Source organism: Gekko japonicus, unplaced genomic scaffold, assembly GCF_001447785.1.
Source record: "Gekko japonicus isolate JY-2015 unplaced genomic scaffold, Gekko_japonicus_V1.1 scaffold278, whole genome shotgun sequence".
Classification (NCBI taxonomy): domain Eukaryota; kingdom Metazoa; phylum Chordata; class Lepidosauria; order Squamata; family Gekkonidae; genus Gekko; species Gekko japonicus.
The window spans coordinates 411,582-434,596 of NW_015169783.1; the positions used below are offsets into that span (position 1 = coordinate 411,582).

General features: G+C 45.0%; 1 protein-coding gene across 9 annotated transcripts in view; it reads left to right on the forward strand.

Annotated features, from left to right (window-relative positions):
• NEDD4L (neural precursor cell expressed, developmentally down-regulated 4-like, E3 ubiquitin protein ligase) overlaps positions 1-23,015 on the forward strand; it is a 270,488-nt gene that overhangs the window by 147,972 nt on the left and 99,501 nt on the right. For all 9 annotated transcript variants that reach the window (XM_015416887.1, XM_015416886.1, XM_015416888.1 and 6 more), the window contains one exon: positions 7,349-7,399. Coding sequence is in view for 6 of the 9 variants with exons in the window: in XM_015416880.1 (XP_015272366.1) it covers positions 7,349-7,399 (51 nt within the window). In the remaining 3 variants the exon portion in view is untranslated. The remainder of the gene's footprint in view (positions 1-7,348; positions 7,400-23,015) is intronic.

The following is a 23,015-nucleotide window of genomic DNA, read 5'->3' on the forward strand; positions in this document are numbered from 1 at the left end:
CTTTAGCTTGGAGAAACGACGACTGAGGGGTGACATGATCGAGGTTTATAAGATTATGCATGGGAAAGAGCAGGTAGAGAAAGAGGTACTTTTCTCCCTTTCTCACAATACAAGAACTCGTGGGCACTCCATGAAATTGCTGAGCGGTCGGGTTAGAACGGATAAAAGGAAGTCCTTCTACTCTGGGGCAAGTGATGCTCTGTCTTCTTGGTGCTTGGGGGGGGGTCAACAGTGGGAGGGCTTCTAATGTCCTGGCCCCACTGGTGGACCTCCTGATGGCACCTGGTATTTCTGGCCACTGTGTGATACAGAGTGTTGGACTGGATGGGCCTTTGGCCTGATCCAACATTGGCATCTCTTATGTTCTTATGTTCTTAGCAGTGTTACGTGCATTTTTTTTTAACCTGCACGACAGTTTCAGAGAGTAACCGTGTTGGTCTTCAACAGAAGAGCTGGATTCAAGTCCAGTAGCACGTTAGAGACCAACAGGATTTTCACCATATGAGCTTTCAAGAGTCCAAACTCCATTGGTCACATACCTTTGTTATCTGACAAAGAGAACTTTGCCTTTCATAACCTCATACCCTGTTCGTCTCTTAAGGTGCTACTGGACTCGAGTCTAACTTTTTTACCACCAGTATTTGTATCCCTTCCATCCATCAATAATAGCACTCTGGTCTGTTTGCAATGATAATAAAATAATAATATCATTGCAAGCAGCTGTTCATTTAAAATGATAGCTGGCAATTTCAAAACCCAAGCAGAAATAGCATCAAAGTCCCAAGGTTTGCCAGATAAAGTCAGCAGAAAAAGCAAAATGTTTTAAAGCAGTGGGTGCAGTTGTTTAAGGGAGAAGTGTGTGCATGTGTGCGCGAGAGAGAGAGCATGTGCGGAGGAATTGGCAGGATTTTACCACCTTAAAAATAGCCACAAGAAATGTCAGTTGTCAGAGGTTATGGTGACTCGGGATTTGTGCAGTAGAGAGACACAGGTGACAAATACTTCTGATTAATAAGAAGATTCCCTTTCATTTCACTTAACAGGGGGCTATTAATTAATGTATTGTTTATTTATTTGAAACATGTATTAGCCACCTTATGGAACTCAAGGCCGCTTACAACAGAAATAAAATTACAATTAAAAAAGCTAGAATCTAAGATCCTTTTTAAAAAAGACGTATAGGAGGCCGATCTGTAACAGAAACATGGCAAAGCATCCACTCTAGAAGCGTTTGGTTTGTTTCTATCGCTATGTTATTAGATTCTTTCATAAGTGAACGATAAGCCCTCTAATGCACTTGCTTAGAAAAGAAACACTTCTTTTGCCCTGCAGGTATCTCATGATTTTGTTTTGAAAGATAATTCATCATTCCTAGTGCGTGTCTTCATTAGTATGAATGAAAATCTCTGAAACATGTAGTGTTAAAAAGATGCTCACGGGACCCCAAGCAAAATGTTTTAAAGCAGTGGGTGCAGTTGTTTAAGGGAGAAGTGTGTGCATGTGTGCGCGAGAGAGAGAGCATGTGCGGAGGAATTGGCAGGATTTTACCACCTTAAAAATAGCCACAAGAAATGTCAGTTGTCAGAGGTTATGGTGACTCGGGATTTGTGCAGTAGAGAGACACAGGTGACAAATACTTCTGATTAATAAGAAGATTCCCTTTCATTTCACTTAACAGGGGGCTATTAATTAATGCATTGTTTATTTATTTGAAACATTTGTTAGCCACCTTACGGAACTCAAGGCCGCTTACAACAGAAATTAAATTACAATTACAAAAACTAGAATCTAAGATCCTTTTTAAAAAAGACGTATAGGAGGCCGATCTGTAACAGAAACATGGCAAAGCATCCACTCTAGAAGCGTTTGGTTTGTTTCTATCGCTATGTTATTAGATTCTTTCATAAGTGAACGATAAGCCCTCTAATGCACTTGCTTAGAAAAGAAACACTTCTTTTGCCCTGCAGGTATCTCATGATTTTGTTTTGAAAGATAATTCATCATTCCTAGTGCGTGTCTTCATTAGTATGAATGAAAATCTCTGAAACATGTAGTGTTAAAAAGATGCTCACAGGACCCCCATTGGAACCCATGGACTGGGATCTGTGAGACCCATGTTTGAATCCCCAGTTTGCCATGGAAGCTTGCCCCATGATCTAGGCCAGTCACATGTGGTCAGCTTAACCTGCCTTGCTTGGTTGTTGTGAGGATAAAATGGAGGAGACAAGAATTGTGTAAGCCACTTTGGGTCCCCATTAGAGGGGAGGGTGGAGTATACATGAAGCTAGTAAGTAAACTCCCCTCAGTTTTAGAAACCTTTTTTGCCATGGATCTAGAGTACCCTCGGGCACACAGTGCTAGTTGGGTGGATGTTTCAGTTGTAGCCTTACACAGTTGCATAATTGTAAATAGATTGAGTTCATACCGTGGTAAAAAGGAAGGATTTGTTTGTAGTCTTGGCATAGTAGCTGAGGAATTAATTGTTGCCTAATGAACCTGTATCTGAGGCAGTCCAGTCAACTGACTTCTGATGTTGCAGAGATCAACAACTGATCTGAATTATAACGTAGATCAGGGGTGGCCAAACTGCAGCTCAGGAGCCGCATGTGGCTCTTTCACACAGTCTAATTTAATGTTAATAAAAAAGCAACTTTGCATATTTTTCAATAAAAACGTGTGTGTAATATCTGTTCATGTCTTGCAGCTCTCAGACACCTGACATTTATTCTGTGCGGCTGTTACGTTAAACAAGTTTGGCCACCCCTGGTGTAGAGTGACTCAGATCTCCTTTCATGTTGCTATCATTCACAATAATTCTTGCAGTGTTACAAATGATCTTTCTTGCCTTTCAAAGCTTTTGAACTCTGCAGTTCACAATATTTCTATTCTGTTACCGGTATTAGGGTTGCCAAGCAACTAGTAGGAGGGTTGGGGGGGGGGGGCAGCATCCCAGGAGAAAAATTGAAAAGAGAAATAAGGCCTTATCTATTTACTGGAAGTTTTGACCATAGAGTTTCTGGTGTGGTCTAGAAGGAGTCTTTTTCACTTCCAGGAAGCTCTAGGAATTGCCAGGAACTCTGTGGTCAGAACTTCTGGTAAGTAGACAAGGCCTTATTTTTTATTATTCCCACCAAGATTATCATCTTCCCCCATTTGGTCCAATTTTCAGCCCACTGACCAGGTGACTTATCAGTGAGGAAGGGCCACAGTTACCTGGAGGTCTCCCACCATAAAGAATGCCAGCTCGAGACTGGAAAATTCCTAGAGATATGGGGGTGGAGCCTGAGCAGGGTAGAGTTTGGAGAGGGGAGGGACTGTAGATTCCATCCTCCAAAGCAACCATTTTCTCCAGAGGAACTGACTTCTGTTGCTTGGATGGTTGCATCCTCCAAAGCAACCATTTTCTCCAGAAGAACTGACTTCTGTTGCCTGGAGGGTTGCCAGATCCAGGTTGGGAAATATGTGGAGATTTTGGGGATGAAGCCTAGGGAAGGCGGGGTTTGGGGTAGGTAGGGACCTCAACAGGGTATAATACCATAGAGTCCACCCTCCAAAGCAGTCATTTTTCTCCAGAGGAACTGATCTTGGTTGTCTGGAGATCAATTATAATAGCGGGAGGTATCCTGGTGCTACCTGGAGGTTGGCAACACTAAACCCTAGTAAGTAGGCAAAAGGGAACCCTAACCTGTGTGCGTGTATCTGCATCTGCTAACTGAGAGTATATTTCATGCATCTGATGCCAGGCTGTGCCACAATAGCAGTTGCACCTTTCTTAAGTCTGTTGAAGTCAGCGGCCTTCGAAAGACATAACTCAATTGGTGATTGCACTGTAATGGCATTACCCTTGTGGAATTTATATTTCTCTCCTTCCCCTTTCCCATTTTAGGAATAAGCAAAGTCGGTTCTCTTTTTGTTGTTATTGTCGGCTGGTTGTTAATGGTTAATTTCCCAAATGACAAAACAATTGGACATTTCAGGAACCTCCATCTAATTTGTTTTTGCCTGATGTGAAAGAGCGAGGTTTAAATCGGGCAGCCAGTGATGCATTTAGATCACAAGTCTCCATGAATATATCAGGCAGAGGAACCCAGCAGAGAACAATTTCTCTGAACCGCCAACTAGCATTTAGGGAGAACTGTACGTAGAAACCAGATTGCTTGCCAAGCATATATTTCAGATTTTCCTCTTTAATGTTATTTTTATTTTAAAATATATTTTATTTTAAAAAATATCCCCCCCCCCCTTTCAGCTATCTGTTCCCAAGGCAGCTTTTGCAGAACACACACACACACACACACACACACACACAACACACATTAACCTAGTTCTGTTTCTTGCTGGTCAATGAATGGATGGTGAATGCTCTCTCTTTGCCTTTTTGAAATAAGCCCGTTGTGACTTTATTTATTTCTATGGCACCATCAATAAATGTGGAACTGTGCAAAGCAACATAAAGACAGACCCCTAGCCCAAGGAGCTGTCAATCTAAAATTTGAGGATGGGAAAGCAAAGATTACGGAAAGAGCCAGAGGAAATACAGAGACAAGGGCAACGGGGGGAGAACGCGCAGGAATGTACTTATACTAGGGTTCCACTTGTGGCGCCACAGTGGTGGGGGCATATGCAGTGAGGGCTTCCGGCCCACAGTAGGCCTCAGACCTGGAAGGGAGAATTCTGCTGCCTCTTCTAGCCCATCAGCTCTTGTGCTTGCCAAGAGCAGGGCAGGGAATCCTCCTCAGCTGGGATTGGGTGGGGTTTAACTCCCCCGAACTGGTCCCGCCCCCTTCCAGCCCTCCCACCTTGTCTCTTGGGGCACTGGAGTCTTATCATTCTCTGGTTTCCAGGGCAACAGGCCTAGCCACCACTGGAAGCGGCCTTGATGCTGGCTGGGGAGTAGGCTTGTCACCTTGGCAACTGTGATCTTGGCTGCCACCCCCCCCCCCTTATCCCATGTGGGCCCCAGCTCTGTGCTGGTGGTTTCCAAGATGGGTGCCAAGGAGCTGACCCGCTCACACAGGTGCTGCTTCTCATCCTGGCGGTCAAGGGAGAAGCCTAGCTCCATCAGAGCCAGTGTGGTATAGTGATTAGAGTCTTTGACTAGGATCTGGGGAGGCCCAGGTTTGAAATCCCCACTGTGCCCCGAAAGCTTGCTGGGTGGCCTTGGGCTCTCTCAGGCTAACTGAACTCTCAAGGTCACTATGAGGACAAAATGGAGACCAATGTAAGATGCTTTGCAGACTTACCCCTCGTCTAGGGTTGCCAGGTCTCCCCTGGCCACTGGTGGGGGGGATGGGGGGTTGCTAGATCCAAGTTGAAAAACGTCTGGAGATTTGTGGGTGGAGCCTGGAGAGGACAGGGACCTCAGCGGGGTACAGTGCTATAGAACCCACCCTCCAAAGCATCCTTTTTCTCCAGAGAAACTGATCTCTGAAGTCTGGAGATGAGCTGTAATTCCAGGGGATCCCCAGGTCCCACCTGGAGGCTGGCATCCCTACCCCATTCTGGTGTTGGCTGGTGGCCAGTGGAGATCTAGTTTGTACAACTAGTTATCCTGGTGTGGTAACTTTCCTCATTCATGGCAGTGGAGGGACATGAATGGGTATACATCTTTATCCATCTAGTATCTACCTTGAGCCTCAGTGAAAAAGGTGGACTATAAAGAATGTTAAAAAAAGGTACATTTTTATCCCGCCTTTCCTCAGTTGCAGTGGAGTTCAGGGTGGCATGCACGGCTCTCCTTTCCCCCTTTCATCCCCATCACAACTTTGTGAGCTAGGTTAGACTGAGAAAGTGTGAATGGTATACTGTCACCCCATGCCCTTCATTGGTCAGTGGGACTTAAATCTAGGTCTCATGGATCCAGGGTTGCCAGATCTCCTGGAATTAAAAGTGATCTCCAAACTACTAAGACCAGTCCCCCCTGGAGAGAATGGCCACTTTGGAGGGTGGATTTTATGGCTTATAGCCTGCTGAGGTCCAGGGGTCATTTCGTAGAAAAGGAGGTGCAGGAGCTCATTAGCATAACTTATGAGCATAACTTATTTGCATATGCCACGCCCCCTGACATCACCGAAAGTGTGTCAGAAGGCAACACCCACCGCTCAGGCTCCACTGGACTGTTTTGGATTGCTAGCTATTTGGTGGTGGGGTGGGGCGAACACGCAGATCTGTCCTCACAGAGGAGGGAGAGCTTGTACCTGAAGGCGGGCCGGGGGGGGGGGCGCTCTGCAACTTACTTGGCTGCTTCTTGCTCCTCGTGGCCTGACTGAGGGCTGCTGGGAGCAGGGGGCGGGGCTTGTTGCATGTGCCCGCCCCCTGGGCTCCTTACTGCCGGAGCTCCGCTCCTGTGCGCTCCCACAGGAAATGACCCCTGCTGAGGTCCCTCCTCTCTCCAAACTCCTCCATCCCCAGGTTCCACGTTCAATTCTCCAGGAATTTCCCTAATGGGAGTTGGCAGCTGTACCCAGATCTGAGTCCAGCACTCTAAATATTACACTACACTGGCTGTCCATGTACTTTTGATGTGTGGCTCAGGTCTGTCCATTGGAATGAATAAGGAAATTTCTATAATCAAGTGCATATATGAGCATCAAGGAGCATACTGAAATTTTACTGGGCCATTAGTATTCTACAGACAGGATAACTTGCTTTTCCTACATGTTTAATAAAAGCATTAGCAGTTACTAGGAACACCCTGGGGTGGCATGATGCAAAAAAGTTATATTTCCTGTCCTTTTACCACATTTATTACCTCATTTATTCATGTTTTATATGCATGTTTTAAAATGGAGTCAGATACACAAAGTGTTTTATTTTATTTATATCTGAAGTTTCATATGAGCCATTCCTTACAGTATAGCGCATTTACAGGTAGCTTCCATTTTTAGGGACCACTATATACAAGTTCAACATGCAAGAAAGCAGTTGCAATATGAGCTACATTTATTACCTCATTTATTCATGTTTTGTATGCATGTTTTAAAATGGAGTCAGTGTTTTATTTTATCTATATCTGAAGTTTCATATGAGCCATTCCTTACAGTATAGCGCATTTACAGGTAGCTTCCATTTTTAGGGACCACTATATACAAGTTCAGCATGCAAGAAAGCAGTTGCAATATGAGCTACAAGTGGAATTTTACTTCAAAGTGTAGCTTAAAACTTTCCCTGTCAACAGAAGACATTTAGAAGATCTTTAATGGGACAGATATTTAGGGGCTCCGGTAGATAACAGTGGTGCTAATGGTGACAGAGTGTCAACACAGTTGTCTTTGTTTATCTGCTCCTTGTTTCGATCCTCTGCTGTTGCAATTGAGTTAATAAGCATACTTTCCTTTTTTGTTAACAGACCAGAGACGATTTCCTTGGTCAAGTTGATGTGCCACTTAATCATCTTCCGGTAAGATCTTTCATTACCCACCTGCTTTATTTTGCTAGTGCTAAAGAGAGAATGTTTTACATTTCACACATAATAGAATAAGCTTGAATTATGGTTAAATACCTTATTTTTATATGATATTAGCGTGTATAAATCAAGAAACAGAGGCAAAAATGACAGGTCCTTTCTGGCTTGAGGAACTATGGTGGGTATGGCCTGCTAACCATTGGGGGACCGAGGGGGGAACATGGAAGGTGCCGTCACTGATGGCATGTCTCTCTAGGAATCACCGGAAACACTGTGGTAAAACCATAGAGTTTCTGCAATTTGTTTCTGGGTTTCCCCAATCATGACATCACACTGTCACCCAATTGAGATTTCTTTAGATCATGGGGATCAGGGGCTTAGCAGCCCCATACCCGGTCTGTTCACGCTCAACTGGTGATGCCTGAAAGCTATAATATGGCTCAGGAGAACAAACTTGACAGAATGGCATGCTGGAGTGATGGGAATGAACATAATGCTCCGTGAGCCTCTGAGATAACACACTCTGTGTGCTGCTTCAGTCTATGAGATAGTGATTCTCAGAATTTTACACTTGCTGAGTCAATTTGAGGTAGATGGAACCCTTTCGTTATTAACATTCTCTGATTTCTACTGCTGCTTTGATTTTTAAAAAACTTTGTACTCAAGCTGTCAGTCAGAATTCGATCAGACGATAGTGGGGTGGGTCCAAACAATCATCCTTCCCCTTGCAACCCCCTGCGTCCCCCCACACTCTGCTCCTGAGAGTCATGGGGCCGTCAAAGAGAGAGTGCAATAGAGCAGGAGGAAAACTTGCAACTTATGGGGGAATGGGCAATTTCTACTTGCGTGATCTCTTGCACAAGGTATGTGTTGGGGGGGGTCTCCTAATTCTCTGTCTTGCTGTAGGTTACCCCCTACCACATCACACTCAGAGGATTTTATGGCTCTCCCAAAGTGAGGTATCCAAAGAAGTGATCAGTGACTCACGAAAACTCATACCCTACCACAAATTTCGCTACTGGGCTCTTACTCTTTTCTACTGCCAAAGTGGGGACATGACTTACAAGGAGAAGGAGAAAGAGATTCATTCTGTAAACAATTTGTTTGATCCAAGCCAGAATGTCTGGAATGGAAGTATGGCTACAGGGCCTGAAACTTTTGTCTTGGTGATTCTCTATTGTGGTTTCAAGTGGTTTTTAAGAGCATGACTAGTAGAGACAGAAAAGACGTAGAGTCAGTCACTCCCCCCAGCCAACCCCATCGCTGATTAACTGTGAACCATAGCTCAGTACCTTAAACACTAGCATCTGTTATACTTCTGGAGGCGTGCTGTTTATTTTTTCTAAAATCTTGCCGTGTCCTCCTTTATCGTCATGTAGCATCATGCCTCTCGCAGTGCTGACAAGCAGGTTTGAAATTAGTGTCATTTTCATGATGAACTGAGAATCTCTTCTTAAAGTTCACATCAGATGCTCTGCTTTGGTTCCAAGTTGTCATTACTGATCTGCTCCATCCTATCTAACCTTTTAATTGCGTTCCTCACTTGTCTACATTCACTTGTAGTAACTAGAGAAAACCTGAATATCATTCATACTTTCTACATCTCTCTTTAAGGTCATAGGCCTTATGAGAAATTGCTCACAGTTACTTCTGAGGGGCTGCTAAGACTCCAATAAATCCAAATTAGATTAGATCCAGGGAAATGTACTGAAAACTCCTTTGAAGCTCACTTTACAAAGAACAGGTGGATTTTATTGATTCCACTTCCCATGCTACTTGATCCCCAGGCCCTAGGGAAAATTGCAATATATCTTTACTTAAACATATCCACGTGTTTAACTTTGTCTTAGGTGAGCCAAGCAAAGGGATAGTGAGTTGCCTTGGGGACGTCAGTACGAAAAGAAGAATGTTTTTATACCCTGCTTTTCTCTTCGTTAAAGAGTCTCAAGGTGGGGTACAATCGCCTTCCCTTCCTCTCCCCCACAACAGGAAACTTGTGAGGTGGCCAGGGCTGAGAGTGTCTTGAGGGAACTGTGACTGGCCCAAGGTCACCCAGCAGGCTTCATGTGGAGAAGGGAGGAGTCAAGCCCAGTTCTCCAGATCAGAGTCTGCTGCTCTAAACCTCCGGACCGAGCAGAAATTTGAACCTCATCTCTCAACTTCAAAACACAACACTCTTTATACTGCGCCAAGAGAGCCAGTTTGGTGTAGTGGTTAAGAGCGGCAGACTGTAATTCGGAGAACCGGGATTGAGTCCCTACTCCTTCACGTGCGGTCTGCTGGGTGACCTTGGGTCAGTCACAAGTTCTCTCAGAGCTGTTCTCTCAAGAGCTGTTTCTGTCAAGAGCTCTCTCAGCCCGACCTACCTCACAGGGTGTCTGTTGTGGGGAGGGGAAAGGAAAAGAGATTGTAAGCCGCTCTGAGACTCCAGGCTCCCCTCTGCCTTCTGGGGGAGGGTGGCCAGGAGAGGAAGGGGCAGGGCGCATTCAGGAGGGGGCGTCACCCCAAGCCTCCCCCCACCATGGCTACAGGCCTGGAAGTAACCCAAGCGCAGGGGACATGAGGAGTAATTTTTAAGAATACACTGGGAAAGAGGAGTGAGAGGGAGAATAAAAGAACACTATAGCGGCAGATGCCGCCGAAAGAACATTAATCTGCACAGCCAATCTGGAAAGATGTCAGCAAGTGCCATGGCACACACAGGCACCACGTTGGGGAACCCTGGTGTATTTCATGTATGTCCTCCTTCTCTCCCCCCTCCCCCCCAGGGGTTGTAAATGGCCAATACAGGCATTTTATTTATTTTCATTTAAAAGGGGAGGGGGGGGGAGTAGCCTCCTTCCACAAATATATGTGATCTCTTGCTGGGTGGGAGGGATAGAACCTCGAAGTGGCCCTCTCCCCAGTGATTCCAGTTACACTCTATGGAGCCAGTTTGAAGTTTTAAAGACGGAAGAGATGCACAAGGCTAAGGGAATCCTGTGTTGACGTTAAACAAACCAACTGGGATTTTTTATTCTACAGTTTGTATTGATACTTGCTATATTTTAGTGCTGAATTTTTACAAACCTGCTGGGCCCTCCAGTCTAGCATTGAGGTCCTGGCTTGTTTGATGCACGATAATCTGGCCAGCAGGTATATTTGTTAAATGTCCCTGGAGAAGCTTTCGTGTATTAGCTTCCTTAGTCAAAGCCGTTGATGACGTTAGCACTGCTTTAAGTGGGGTGGTGGTGGTGTTTGAATTCCCTGCCATCTAAAATGAAATCACTTGGGAACTTGTTAGGAGTGTGGTTTGTTATGGATGATTCATAAAAAAATAATTAGTCTCCTACAGTTTTCTGCTCCTTATGGGAAAACTGTTTGAGCTCCTGCCTGGGTGTCATAGAAATAGCTGTATCCATTCCTTTCATCGTCACTGACCACCCATTTAGATGCTGTATATAGGAGAGAAACTTGGTCACAATTGAAAAGGTTTCTCCCTTGCCTCCTTTTCTTTGTAAGTTAAAACTGTGTAAGTTAAAGAGTGATTAACACATGGAATTCACTGCCACAGGAGGAGGTGGCGGCTACAAGCATGCACGGCTTCAAGAGGGAATTAGATAAGCATATGGAGCAGAAGTCCATCAGTGGCTATTAGCCACAAGGTAAAGATAGGAACAATCAGTCTGGGGCAAGTGATGCTCTGTATTCTTGGTGTTTGAGGGGGGCAACAGTGGGAGGGCTTCTGTTGTCCTGGCCCCACTGATGGACCTCCTGATGGCACCTGGTATTTTTGGCCACTGTGTGACAGAGTGTTGGACTAGATCCAACATTGGCTTCTCTTATGTTCTTATGTTCTAAAAACCTGAAATATCCACCTCGACTGCTTTGTTACAGACTATAAGTAGCAGTAATTAGGCTTGTCAGATCTAGGTTGGAAAATACCAGGAAATTTGGGGGGTGGAGCCTGAGGAGGGCGGGGTTTGGGGAGGGGAGAGACTCCAGTGGGGTTTAATGTCATAAAGACCGCCTTCCAAAGTAGCCATTTTCTCTAGAGGAACTGATCTCTTTCACCTGGAGAGTAGTTGTAATAGTGGACAACCTCCAGTCACCACTTGGAGGTTACAAAAGTAGAGAGATCACGGGATAGGTTGTCAAGCTAAGTATACACACCATGAAGAATGATGAAATTGCAACTTATATAAGCAACTAAATTTGTGTAACGCAATTAATATCTCAATTTCTATGTACCAAAGATTCAGCAATCTTTTAGTGTCCCTTATAAACTGCTGAGACAGTCACATTAATTCATTCAGCAGGTGGACTCCATGTATTCTAACCATTAAGAGTCCTTGCTATGATTTGACCTTGTTGAAAACTGGAGGGGACGGAGGTTGTCAGCCGATTTATTCTCCATTCTGTACTTCCATAAAGCTCACAAACACGACTCCAACAGGCCAGTGATAATGCCTGTTTCACCCACTTCTTCGTGGGAAATCGTGAAGATTCTAAGATTCGTCCGGTTAAGGCTGGGTGGTCAATCCTAGGTTTCCAAAACAGCAGTTAAAGCCAAACCTTTTCTTGTCAGTGCCGGCACATTTTTGGTACATAGAAATTAAGATATTAATTGCATTACATAAATTTAGCTGTTTATATAAATTGCAATTTTGTCATTCTTCACGGTGGGTATACGTAGTTTGACGACCTGGAGGTTGGCAACCCCAGCAAAGTGAGACCCATGGTCAGTCTTTCAGAAGATTTTATTTTATTAATCTAAGGGAAGTACAGGCTTCCAGCACGTGTGTGCGCAAATTTTATCGGAGCAGTGGCACTCTGAACAGAAGCAAATTTTGGAATCAATGCACCTCTCCAGCTTCTTTCTCACCTGCAAAAGGGGATCTATAAGCATCTTCTCCCTCCCCCCACAACAGTGCTGTTGCTGTGATCAAGTTCTCAGCTTCGCTGCACCTGCATTTCCTTTAAAAAAAAAAGTTAAGACTCTGATTGCACAAATCTGTTGCTGTCCCATGGAATTGACTCCGTTCATATTATCATCGGAGTAGTGGAGAGCAACACATTCTGGAGAGTGAACATAGGCTGTTTTGAAAGAGGGAAAAGGGAATCCCAACATGTTTCACACTTCAGAAAAAAGACCTTCACAGTACAAAAAATAAAATAAAAATAAGCTGCAAACCACTAGCATGCAATACAAAGATCCATGGGATAAACATGATCTTCCTGATAGCCGTAACTAGGAGAAGGGGAATGTTCTGTGTCATCCTCCCCTCCCCATGTGTGGGAACGTTCTCCTTTCTTCTCTTTTCACAGGTAACCAAACAAGGACGTTATTGTGTCTGCTCTAACACTAACCATGGTTAGCTTCAAATCTGTGTTTTGGGGGCATGCATACTCTGGCTTGAGCCCTGGTGTGGATGGCCCAGGCTGGCCCGATCTCATCAGGGTCAGCCCTGGTTAGTAGTTGGATGAGAGACCACCAAGGAATTCCAGGGGTGCTATGCAGAGGCAGGCAAGGGGAAACCACCTCCATTCATCTTTTGCCTCTGAAACCATACAGGGTTGCCATAAATCAGCTGTCACTTGACAGCCATTTCCACCACCACTCTGGTTTAAAAGTAATCAAGACTAGCAATGTTGTGGTACATCTAACCACCAGAAATTATGGATTGGGTGCGGGATTCCTAGACCACCCAGATTTCCTCGTCATGGTTATGTAGCTAGTATCTTTACGTTGGCAATTGGGCCTCCTTTTAATATCTTTAAAAGGCCAAAAAGTCAAGCTCTGTCCTGCTAAGTTTATTTTCAGTAGGTTTATCTCAGTGTTGACCTTATATTACGCTGAAACAAACTAACTGTGACGTTTGAGATTGCGGACAGTTGTTAAAATGGGTGGAAATCTGAAACTGTTCACAGGATTCACACAGTTTATAATTCCCTGTTCTTCTTTAGTGTGTGAGACATATGTGTTCGAGCTTAGCCGATTCCTTCACCAGCCAGAATGAGGAAGCATAAAAAAAAAATCGTGGACAAACACTTTCAAGACTTGCTAGAAAGAACATTTCCAGTTCCCTGTTCAAAGCATTTGTGAAGCACATTTTTTTGTTGCCCTGTGGAACATTTTAACTTCTCAATGTGAAATGTACTCTCTTAAAACTGTTCCAAACAGAAAGATAGGCCATGTTCCTGACAAATAAGGGATTCCATGTGGAGCAGGCCTTTTAAAGAAAGCTAGCTAAGAATTTGGCCCTGTGGGAGCTATCTGGGTAGGAGGGCTTTGTTGACACGTCCCTGAAGAAAGAAGCCGCTAAGAGCATCTGAAGACCTAAATTAGGCTGAAGGTACATTTTCGCATTACTTGGTTCCTGCTGTGGGGGGAAAAGGAACCTTCATAAATCTGAGTAACTGACCATGCTATTATATAGGGTTGCCAACTCTGGGTTGGGAAGTTCCTGGAGATCAGGGGGGTGGAGCCTGGGGAGGGCCCTCAGCAGGTATGATGGCATAGAGTCCACCCTCCAAAGCAGCCATTTTCTCCAAGGGGACTGAACTCTGTCACCTGGAGATCAACTGTTATTTCAGGAGACCTCCAGGTGCAACCTGGAGGTTGTCAACCCTAACTAGTAATTTCTCCAGGTGTTTCTCAACCTAGAGGTGGCAACCCTAGTTGCCTAGATTTTTAGGTAAAAGCTGTATATTCTATGCACTCTTGCATCCCTAAACTATATAGGCCCCGTTCACCCAGTGAATTTGCCGCGGGAGAGCCACGGGTGGTGGGCAGATTATCCGTGCATGATCACACCCCAACATCTGGGAAGTGGAGCGCAGCCGTGGCCAACCCGTGGCTTACCGTCGAAAATGCACGATAAAAAAGTAGTACCTCCAAAGTACTGGCAAACGGTTTGCCGCGGAATGCCTCCGGATGCCTGTGGTGTGATTGCGCTGGCGCGCGGCTTTCCCCTCCGGCCCCTCGTTTACGCGCCTGCTCCGAGGGAAGGACCCGTGGTGTGCCGCCAGCGCGTCTGATCGTATAATCGCGGATCAAACTGCGCCAGGGCAATTTGCCTCCCCCCCGCGATATCCGGCCCGTGTGACCGGAGCCATAGTTAAGTTCATCTTGGCCATCAAGAGTTGTCGAGGTTGTGAGAACATAAGAACATAAGAGAAGCCAACGTTGCATCAGGCCAATGGCCCATCCGGTCCAACACTCTGTCGCACAGTGGCCAAAAATACCAGGTGCCATCAGGAGGTCCACCAGGGGGGCCAGGACACTAGGAGCCCTCCCACTGTTGCCTCCCCTCCCCCAAGCACCATGCTATTATATAGGGTCGCACGAGCACAAATGTCATGTAACCACTTTTCTTGGCATCAAGATGGAACGTTAGTGTAGCGAGGAATTTATTTCCTTTACTGGTATCAGCATCTATGCCTCCTTGTACCGAAGCCCCAGGTAGGAAAAATCCCCCATCTGTTTCTATCATTTTGGCTGCCAGGTACTTTGTGTGCCGCCTTTCAGCCCAACTAGGATCCCCATGTCTTGCACTGCTCCTTAAACTTCTTGTGGATGGGAGTTCCATAAATACAGAGGATTTCTGTTAAACATTTCTGATCTGTTATTCTTGCTGTTTGAATTTGGTGGATCATTGGGACTATTTTGCTTTTTTTTTCCCTTAAAAGAACACACTCATTTGATTTTTGGGGAGAGAGGGGGGAATAGGCAAAGGTTTACAGACTCATCCTGTCCAGAGTTACTCCCCTCTAATCCCATTGATTTCAACAGGCTTAGACTGGAGTAGATTTCAACAGGTTTAGACTGCATAGGATTGTGCTCTTAGTCTTCCGTATTGAAAAGCAGGGAGAGAGGGAGAAAAATAGTCTGTTGCTTTTTTCCTCCCAGTTGTTCATTCTTTTGCATTTGTATTCGACCTTTACTCCAAGGAGCTCAGGCCGGTGTGCATGGATGGGGTTATCCCATTCCCCCCCTCACAGCAACCCCAGAGAGTTCAGACTGAAAGATACGGACTACTAGTCTGAGGTCACCCAACGAGCTTTATTGCTCATGCAGGGATTCTTGGTGAAGAAGGGGGTGTTGCAGTAGTGATAGGCTGTAGGCTTCTGATGCTGCCTGCTCCCTAGGGGTTGTACACATTTGCGTACCCTTAAGCCTCTAACTGCCATATGTCTCACATGTTCCCATGAACTGAGCGGTGCATAGGATTAGCCAAGGGCAGAGTAGAGGGAGGTAGCTCACTGCTTGCCAGGCAGCTGTTCCCACAAGAGAAGGCTTGCTCTTGAGTTTCGTCAGCTGCTTCCCCCCCCCACCCAGGATGCTTGTATTTACCTTTGAGTAAGTGCCCCTAAGAGGCTGGAAGTCTGTGGTGGGCCACCGAGGAAGGAAATATCAAATTCCTGAGAGCTGGTTTCACGTGTTACCCGCTTGTCCAATAGAAAGAGTTGGTGTGTCAACATCCAGTTTGCAGACCATTTCTTCCCTCCATAGACAATCTGTTTGCTTATATGGTTTTCTAGACATTCTAACAAAGGGTGCAAGCTAGGAAATCCAGTAAATAATAAAAAAATCTAAATGATGATGATGATAAAAATAATAAAAGTGGGTCATTGTTCCTAAAGCGAATAACCCTTTTGCTTTTTGCTTGGGTCCGTGCTAGTTGCCTTCTACCACTCCCAGTACATAATACGTGAAAAAAGTGTTTTGGAATTTCTCCCCATAGGCACAGCTGTCTAGTTCTACAGTGTTTCCTGGTATTATTTATGCTCTTATGAGGCAGGACCCGATGCCAAGTGTTTTGGGATAGACAAGACCACCGCAACGTGTCAGATCAGACCGGTCGTCGAGTTCCCCCTTCTAGTAACGAATGGAAAGGAAGAACAATTCCAGACTGTTTCTAGCCTTTTTCGGTTGGCTTTGTTGGTGTCCTGAACACTATAATTTCATCTTTGTCTGGGACTTTTAATATGTCTTTGGTGCAGCTGTCCCGGTCTGTTTGCTTAAGTAGCACAGGTTTTAAAGAAATGTCTGAGCAGTTTCATTCTTGGGTTAAGTAACAGCATTAAAAATTTACAGCGTAGCTGGAATCCTTCCAGTTTCTTCAATCAGCGTATGCCATTTTATTACCCTAATGAATCATTTCAGTTCGATGTACAAAGTGTATTACAATTCTTACCTCAATTATCCTCACCACCACCTTATGAAAGAGGTTGTTAACTTAAGGAGGGCGGAAATCTGAATTGTTTCACAGAGAACGTTTGGACCGTATACCCCTCCTCTCTCTTTAACCTAGTTCCCCCCCCACACACACACTCACACTTTAGTGACTGTTGAAATTCTGCCAAACACTTATTTCCAAGCATTAAACTGATTTGGTGTTTAGTTCTTTCCATTTTGAGAAATAGTCAGAAAGTTGAGCCTCACCAGGCTGTCAGTTTGCTGTTATCGTATAAGTGGGGAGCAACCACTAATTATGTTTATTGCAATCAATAGACTTAATTAGTGCTAGCTGCAGTCCGTTGCAGTTTGTTTGCGTAAGAGCAAAACTGCCAAAGAAATTCCAAAGAGCAAAGCTGAATTTGCTTGCTTGCTTAGTAAGTTCAGTGTTAAGTCAAGTTAGTTATGCTTGTTAATTTATTATTATTACGCTTTCTCATAGTACTCAGAGCACTTTACATGCTTTATCTACATGTGTGATCCTTTCCAAAATGCTGTTGGGTGAACCAGTCTTGGGACAGAGAAATGTTTCCATAAGGCCACCCAGGGAGTCTGTGGATGAGGTGGCATTTGAACCAAGGACTTCCTGGCGTGTTCCCTTAACTGCTGCATTACGCTGACTTCAGATAATCATGCCTGCAAGTAACAGCAAGCATGCATTTCTTTTGGGGATATATCTTTGCAAAAGTGTTGATCATCTAGATTTGGAGCAGCTGTAAACTCGTACATACACTGAGCTGGATCCTGCCATCTATTATATCAATTAAAGAAGGAGGAAGGGCCCTTTTGAGGAGGATTTCCCCCCCCCGGTATTATGGAACCTGTATGGAGAAAAGTTACATGAGGGGGGACTACAGTGAAGAGGGGAGTCAGACAAGATCGAGTGGAAATTCTTGTAGGATCCAACCCATTATCTCCTAATAGACTTTCCTTGAACCCTGCCAGGAAAGTGGATTATGCAACTTACTTAAACATCCCTCATATTAAAATGTTTTCCCCGATGTTTAACCCAAATCTAATTTTCTGAAATTTAAACTCACTGAACTGCATCCTACCATGGTGCACACCAAAGTTTAAAGCCTAATTATTTCTTCTTCTTCTTTTTTAAAAAATGATGGCACGTATCCAGCCATGCAGGCTGTCTGACAGAACAGCTGTTCCATTTCTGGAAACTGGGACTGTGAATTCCACCAATTTCTGCCTCCTGTCTTGCCCCACAGTCAGCCAGCAGGGTGTGTGGCGGGGTGGGGGGAGAACAGGAATGATGCTCTTGTGGCTGGATTCAAGGTGATAAATGGCACTTCTGGAAGAAGAGCTGCTTAATTTGGAGGGAGGTTTATTTATTTACATTACTTATAGTCCACCTTTCTCATTCAGACTCCAGGCAGATTACACAGTGTAAATCAGGGCATTCAATAGAACGAGGCATCTGATAAACAAAGTAATAGGACTAGGATTACAGAAATCTGAAACAAAGAAATCAGGGGACTCGCAAGGTCTTATGGGGGGAATCATTTCCCCCTCCTGCACTATTGTCACTTTCCCTGCCCTGAAAGCCCTGATAACCTTGTCCTGCTTCCTTCTCTCCTTCCCGCTCACCAACCAGTGTACCTTTATCTGCCTCCTGTCTTTAGCTTTTCATCCTTCCCTCCCCCCAGCAACCTCTACCTAGGAAAATTATGGTCCAATTGTGCAATGCTGGCTTCTAGACCCAGTTCCACAATAGAGAACCCACAAGGACTTGCAAGGGCACCTTATTTTCCCCGGTATCCTCTTCTCCATACTGTTCCCGCTTTCCCTTCTCCTGGCAACCTCCATATCCTCACTTTCCCCTACTTCCTTCTCAGCTTTGCACCCACCCACCAAACTACCTCTTATCTTCCCCCATCTTCAGCTATATTTAGTATTTCATTTATACTTCTTCTTTCTCTATAATGGAAACCTAAGGCAGTTTACAACATTCTCCTTGCCTCCATTTTATCCTTACAACAACCCTGTGAGGTGAGGTAGGCTGAGAATGTATAAGTGGCCCAAGGTCACCCAGTGAGCTTCCATGGCAGAGCAAAGATTTGAACCTAGTTCTCCCAGATCCTAATCTGAAACTCTAACCACTATACCACACTGGCTTTCATGGGGTGGCTGCTGTTGAACAGTAGTGAGTAGCCAGGCTTAGTTGATTCTTGCAAGTCACCTGGTGGTTGCTGGTGAGCCTGGCACCAGTGAGTCCTCCCTCAAAGGCTGAAAGAGCCCTAGAAAGCTGCCTGCCACTTCCCTTTGCCGTTTACTGACAGAAACCAGGGCTTGAAGCCTGGCAATATTGCCTGGTTGCTTAGCAACAGCCATTGAGGACATTTATTTCTTAAAGCTACCGGTGCTGCTTCTATTATTTGGCTTTTAAAAAAAACTTCCCAATGTTTTCTTCCTTGTTTGTTTTTGGATTTCAACCCCCCCTCCCTCTGCACACCTGGGGCATTTTCAGGTTTCTAGAAAGAACTGTCTTAATGGTCATTGGCTCCAGTCTCTGGATTTAAGTATCCACTGAATTGGCCATGCTGAGAATTAGATAATACTGATACGGTATGTTTACAGTGTCAAAAAATGAAATTACTTGGGTAGAAAGCAATGTAGTGATAGCAAGATAACATATAGCAAACAGATCATATATACTATATACAGTAGTATAGTCTGGAAGAAACTTGGCTAGGTAGAGTGGTAGGATACAGGCGACTGCTTCTTACTGAACCCTAAATAGAATAAATAAATTTTGCCATCTCCAATCCAACATCCTTATAAATATTTGAACACTGCCAATATTTTCATCTTCTTTGCTGTAGGCTAAACACTATCCAGTGCCTTCAATGGGACTTGCCTATTTAGACCTCTTAGCAACTTCATAATTCCCCTCTAAGTGTTAATTGATCTTTATTTCAGCATGTTTTCCACAGTGAAATATGGAAAGAATATTTGAAGCCCTGCCTGTTCATAAATATTTATTTATTTATTTATAAATAACAGCTCTTGAATGAGTACAAGTTGAGATGAATTGTTGTTGGGAAGAAAGTATTTTCTGCCAGAGAAATAATGGCACATATCTTTCCGTAGAAACCTAAGAAGCCTTTTTCTACCCTAAAGAGCCTTTTTCCACCCTAAAGAGCTCTTCCTCCAACAGAAGAGCCACTTAAGTTGGTGGAAGTCCCCTCAGGCTGGAGGAAGGCTTCACAGTTTGCTCGGTGGAGTGGTAGGATGCATGCCGATGATTTATACCAGGGATCTGTGTAGTGTAAGGTTAATTAAGAGGTATTGTTAAAAATATAGTGGGTAGTATTCTACCATAGGCCGGAGGAAGTCTTCTTCCAACTTAAGTGGCTCGTCTTTTGATGCAATGCATAGTGTTTGAATGCAGTTTTTAACAAAACAACATTGTGCATGTGGAGCAATGGAATATACAATTGATGAACAAACACATGAAGCAACCTTATACTCCGTCAGATCCTTGGTCCTCAGACTGGCTGTCCAGCTGTCTCAGGTTGAGGTCTTTCACATCACCTGTTAACTGATCCTGTAAACTGGAAATGCCAGGGATTGAACCTGGGACCTTCTGCATGCCAAGCAGGTGCTCTACCACTGAGCCACAGTCCCTAACCAGTGGTTCACATGATTTCGTTTACTTTGGTTTTTGAAACTGTAGCAGAAGAAATACCTTGCTCTGTGTCTTGTGCATGAGCCAGCCTTGGCTGGGAGGGCGGGTTATAAATTTGAGAAATAAATAAATACAAAAAATAAAGATAATGGAGAAACAGCTGCTTTCATGTAGCTCAAGTAAACAGGGAGTAGTCATTTTAGCACTACCACTTGCCAAAGGATTGTTGTGCTTGTGAAGAGCTTCTGTATGATCCAATCCTGTGTCTTCCCAGGGGCACATATAGTGAGGGGTGAGGGGAGATAGTGTTTTGTCAAATGGATAAATACTTGTGGGGTGGGTGGGTGTGGCTAGTACTGTGTAAAGTGCTGTCAAGCCATAGCTATCTTAGGGCAACCCCCGAGGGTTTTCAAAGCAAGAGACATTCGGAGGTGGTTTGCCATTACTTGGCTTAGCAGACTTCCTTGGTGGTCTCCCATCCAAATACTAACCAGGGCTGACCCTGCCTAGCTTCCAGGATCTGACGTGATTGGGCTAGCCTGGACTATCCAGGTCAGGGCCATACGTACATCAGCCATGCCATACAGCCAGATACTACATCTGTTCTCTCCTTGCCTTTTCACTGAGCAGAAAAATCACTTAGTAGTAGTAGTAGCTTTAGTATTTAGAAAGTGAAGGCTTCAGACTTTGCTAAGCAGAGTGATAGAAATCAGGCCAGTGACCTTAAACACCATTAAAGGGCTGCGGGATCTTTCCCTCCTTAACCGTTGTGGTTCGCATCGAACACGCATGAATCTGCCTTACGCTCAGAGGTCATTTCGGGGGGGGAACGCGGGGGAACACAGTTCCCCCGGGTGAGGTACAGGGGGCGGGGCACATGACGAAGCCACGCCCCCTGCTTCCGGCCGCCCCGCTTCCGGCTCCTTGCACTCCTGCCGGCCTTGCAGGTCCACCGCCGGGCCCCTCATGGGGCTCGGCAGTGGAGCTGCAAGGCCGGCACCGGCGGCCAGGACCGTTGGGGGTGGGGTTTGTGGCCTTATGACACATTTCCGGTGATGTCCGGAGGTGTGGCTTTATGACACACTTCCGGTGATGTCAGGGAGTGTGGCATATGCTAATGAGTTATGCTAATGAGTTCCCCTAGCTCTTTTTCTACGAAATGACCCCTGCTTATGCTGAATCAGACCATTGGCCCATTAAGGTCAGTACTGTCTACTCAGACTGGCAGCAGCTCTCCAGGGTCCTCAGGCGGAGGTACTTCAAATCACCTACTACCTGGTCCTTTTTACTGGAGATGCCAGGGATTGAACCTGTAACCTTCTGCGTGCCGGGTGATAACTTAGCATAGTAGGGGTGCCAGCCTCCAGTTGGGACCTGGGGATCCCCTGGAATGATAGCTCATCTCCAGCCTGCAAAGATCAGTCCCCCTTGAGAAAATGGATGCTTTGGAGGGTGGACTCTACGGCACTTTATCCCACTGAGGTACCTGTCCTCTCCAGGCTCCACCCCCAAGTCTCCAGGAGTTTCCCAACCTTGATCTTGCAACCTCCCCACTGGTGGCCAGTGGGGCCTGGAAACCCTATAGCATAGTGTGTCCCAGTTTAAAGCTCTGTTTCTGTCTAATGCTGAGTATATCAGTCGTTTTATGTGTAGAACGCTGGGGCATTGTACTTCTAATAATGGGTTTAAATTAAGGGTGGGAAGGTACTGGCTGGATATTAGGGAAAACATTTTGACAGTAAGAGTTGCTCAACAATGGAATCCGCTGCCTCGGGAGGTTTTGCGCTCCCCCTCCCTGGCAGTCTTGAAGCAGCGGCTGGACAAACACTTGTCAGGGATGCTCTAGGCCGATCCTGCATTGAGCAGAGGGTTGCTGTAGGACCCCTTCCAACTCTCTGATTCTGTGATTCTATGATTCTGATTTTCATAAATATGTCAGACCATATAGTTTAACTAAGTTCTTGATTCTAAATATGTTTAGTGTTAAGAAAGTAGTATTGCACATTTGCTGTGAGCTTCATCGTTCCGTGGTTAAGAAATTGTTCCCCATGAAGCAACCTGGGCAGCTTAGATTTCTCTTCAGTTGCCTGATTTGGGGGGGGGGGGTTTCGGCAGTGAGTTCTGCCTCACCGATAGGATCATTTTCAAAGTGAACACACCAATCAGTGAAAAATCAGATCAGCACTGGGCGAGAACAAACCTGTAGCTAGACATCCCATGTGACTAAGGGTCTATGTCTACAGAATCTCCTCTACAAACTAAAAATCCTTGGAGTGATCTGAGGACTGAAAGTTTCTTGGATTTCCTCAGAGGAATGCTGACGTTGAATGGAAGCATTGTAACGGCTTCATAAGTTGAACAGGCTGTTGGATCGTTACGTTGCCGTGAGCTTTTTGAATTGATTTATTTACTTTCTTATGGTCTGTCTTTCTCACTGAGACTCAAAGCGGCGCACGGATTTTAAGAATGCAGTAAGATAAACTTAAAAGTTGTGGGTTTCATTAGTTTTTAGAATATCGAGCAAAAGCAGGGCTCAGACTGCTTGCTGTGCTGCTCTTTCGTGAATGCAAAGCGATGATGTTGGAAGAGCCCATGGCTTAGGGGTGTTCTGAGAGACTGTGCACCATTTTATTTTAACCCTCTATTGCTCCAGAAATAATGCTGCTTTTATCTATAGGCAGTTGTGGCATCTGGAAGTAGGTGTAGAGATAAGGGAGGATCTATACAGTGAGAGCTGCAGATTTCTGCTT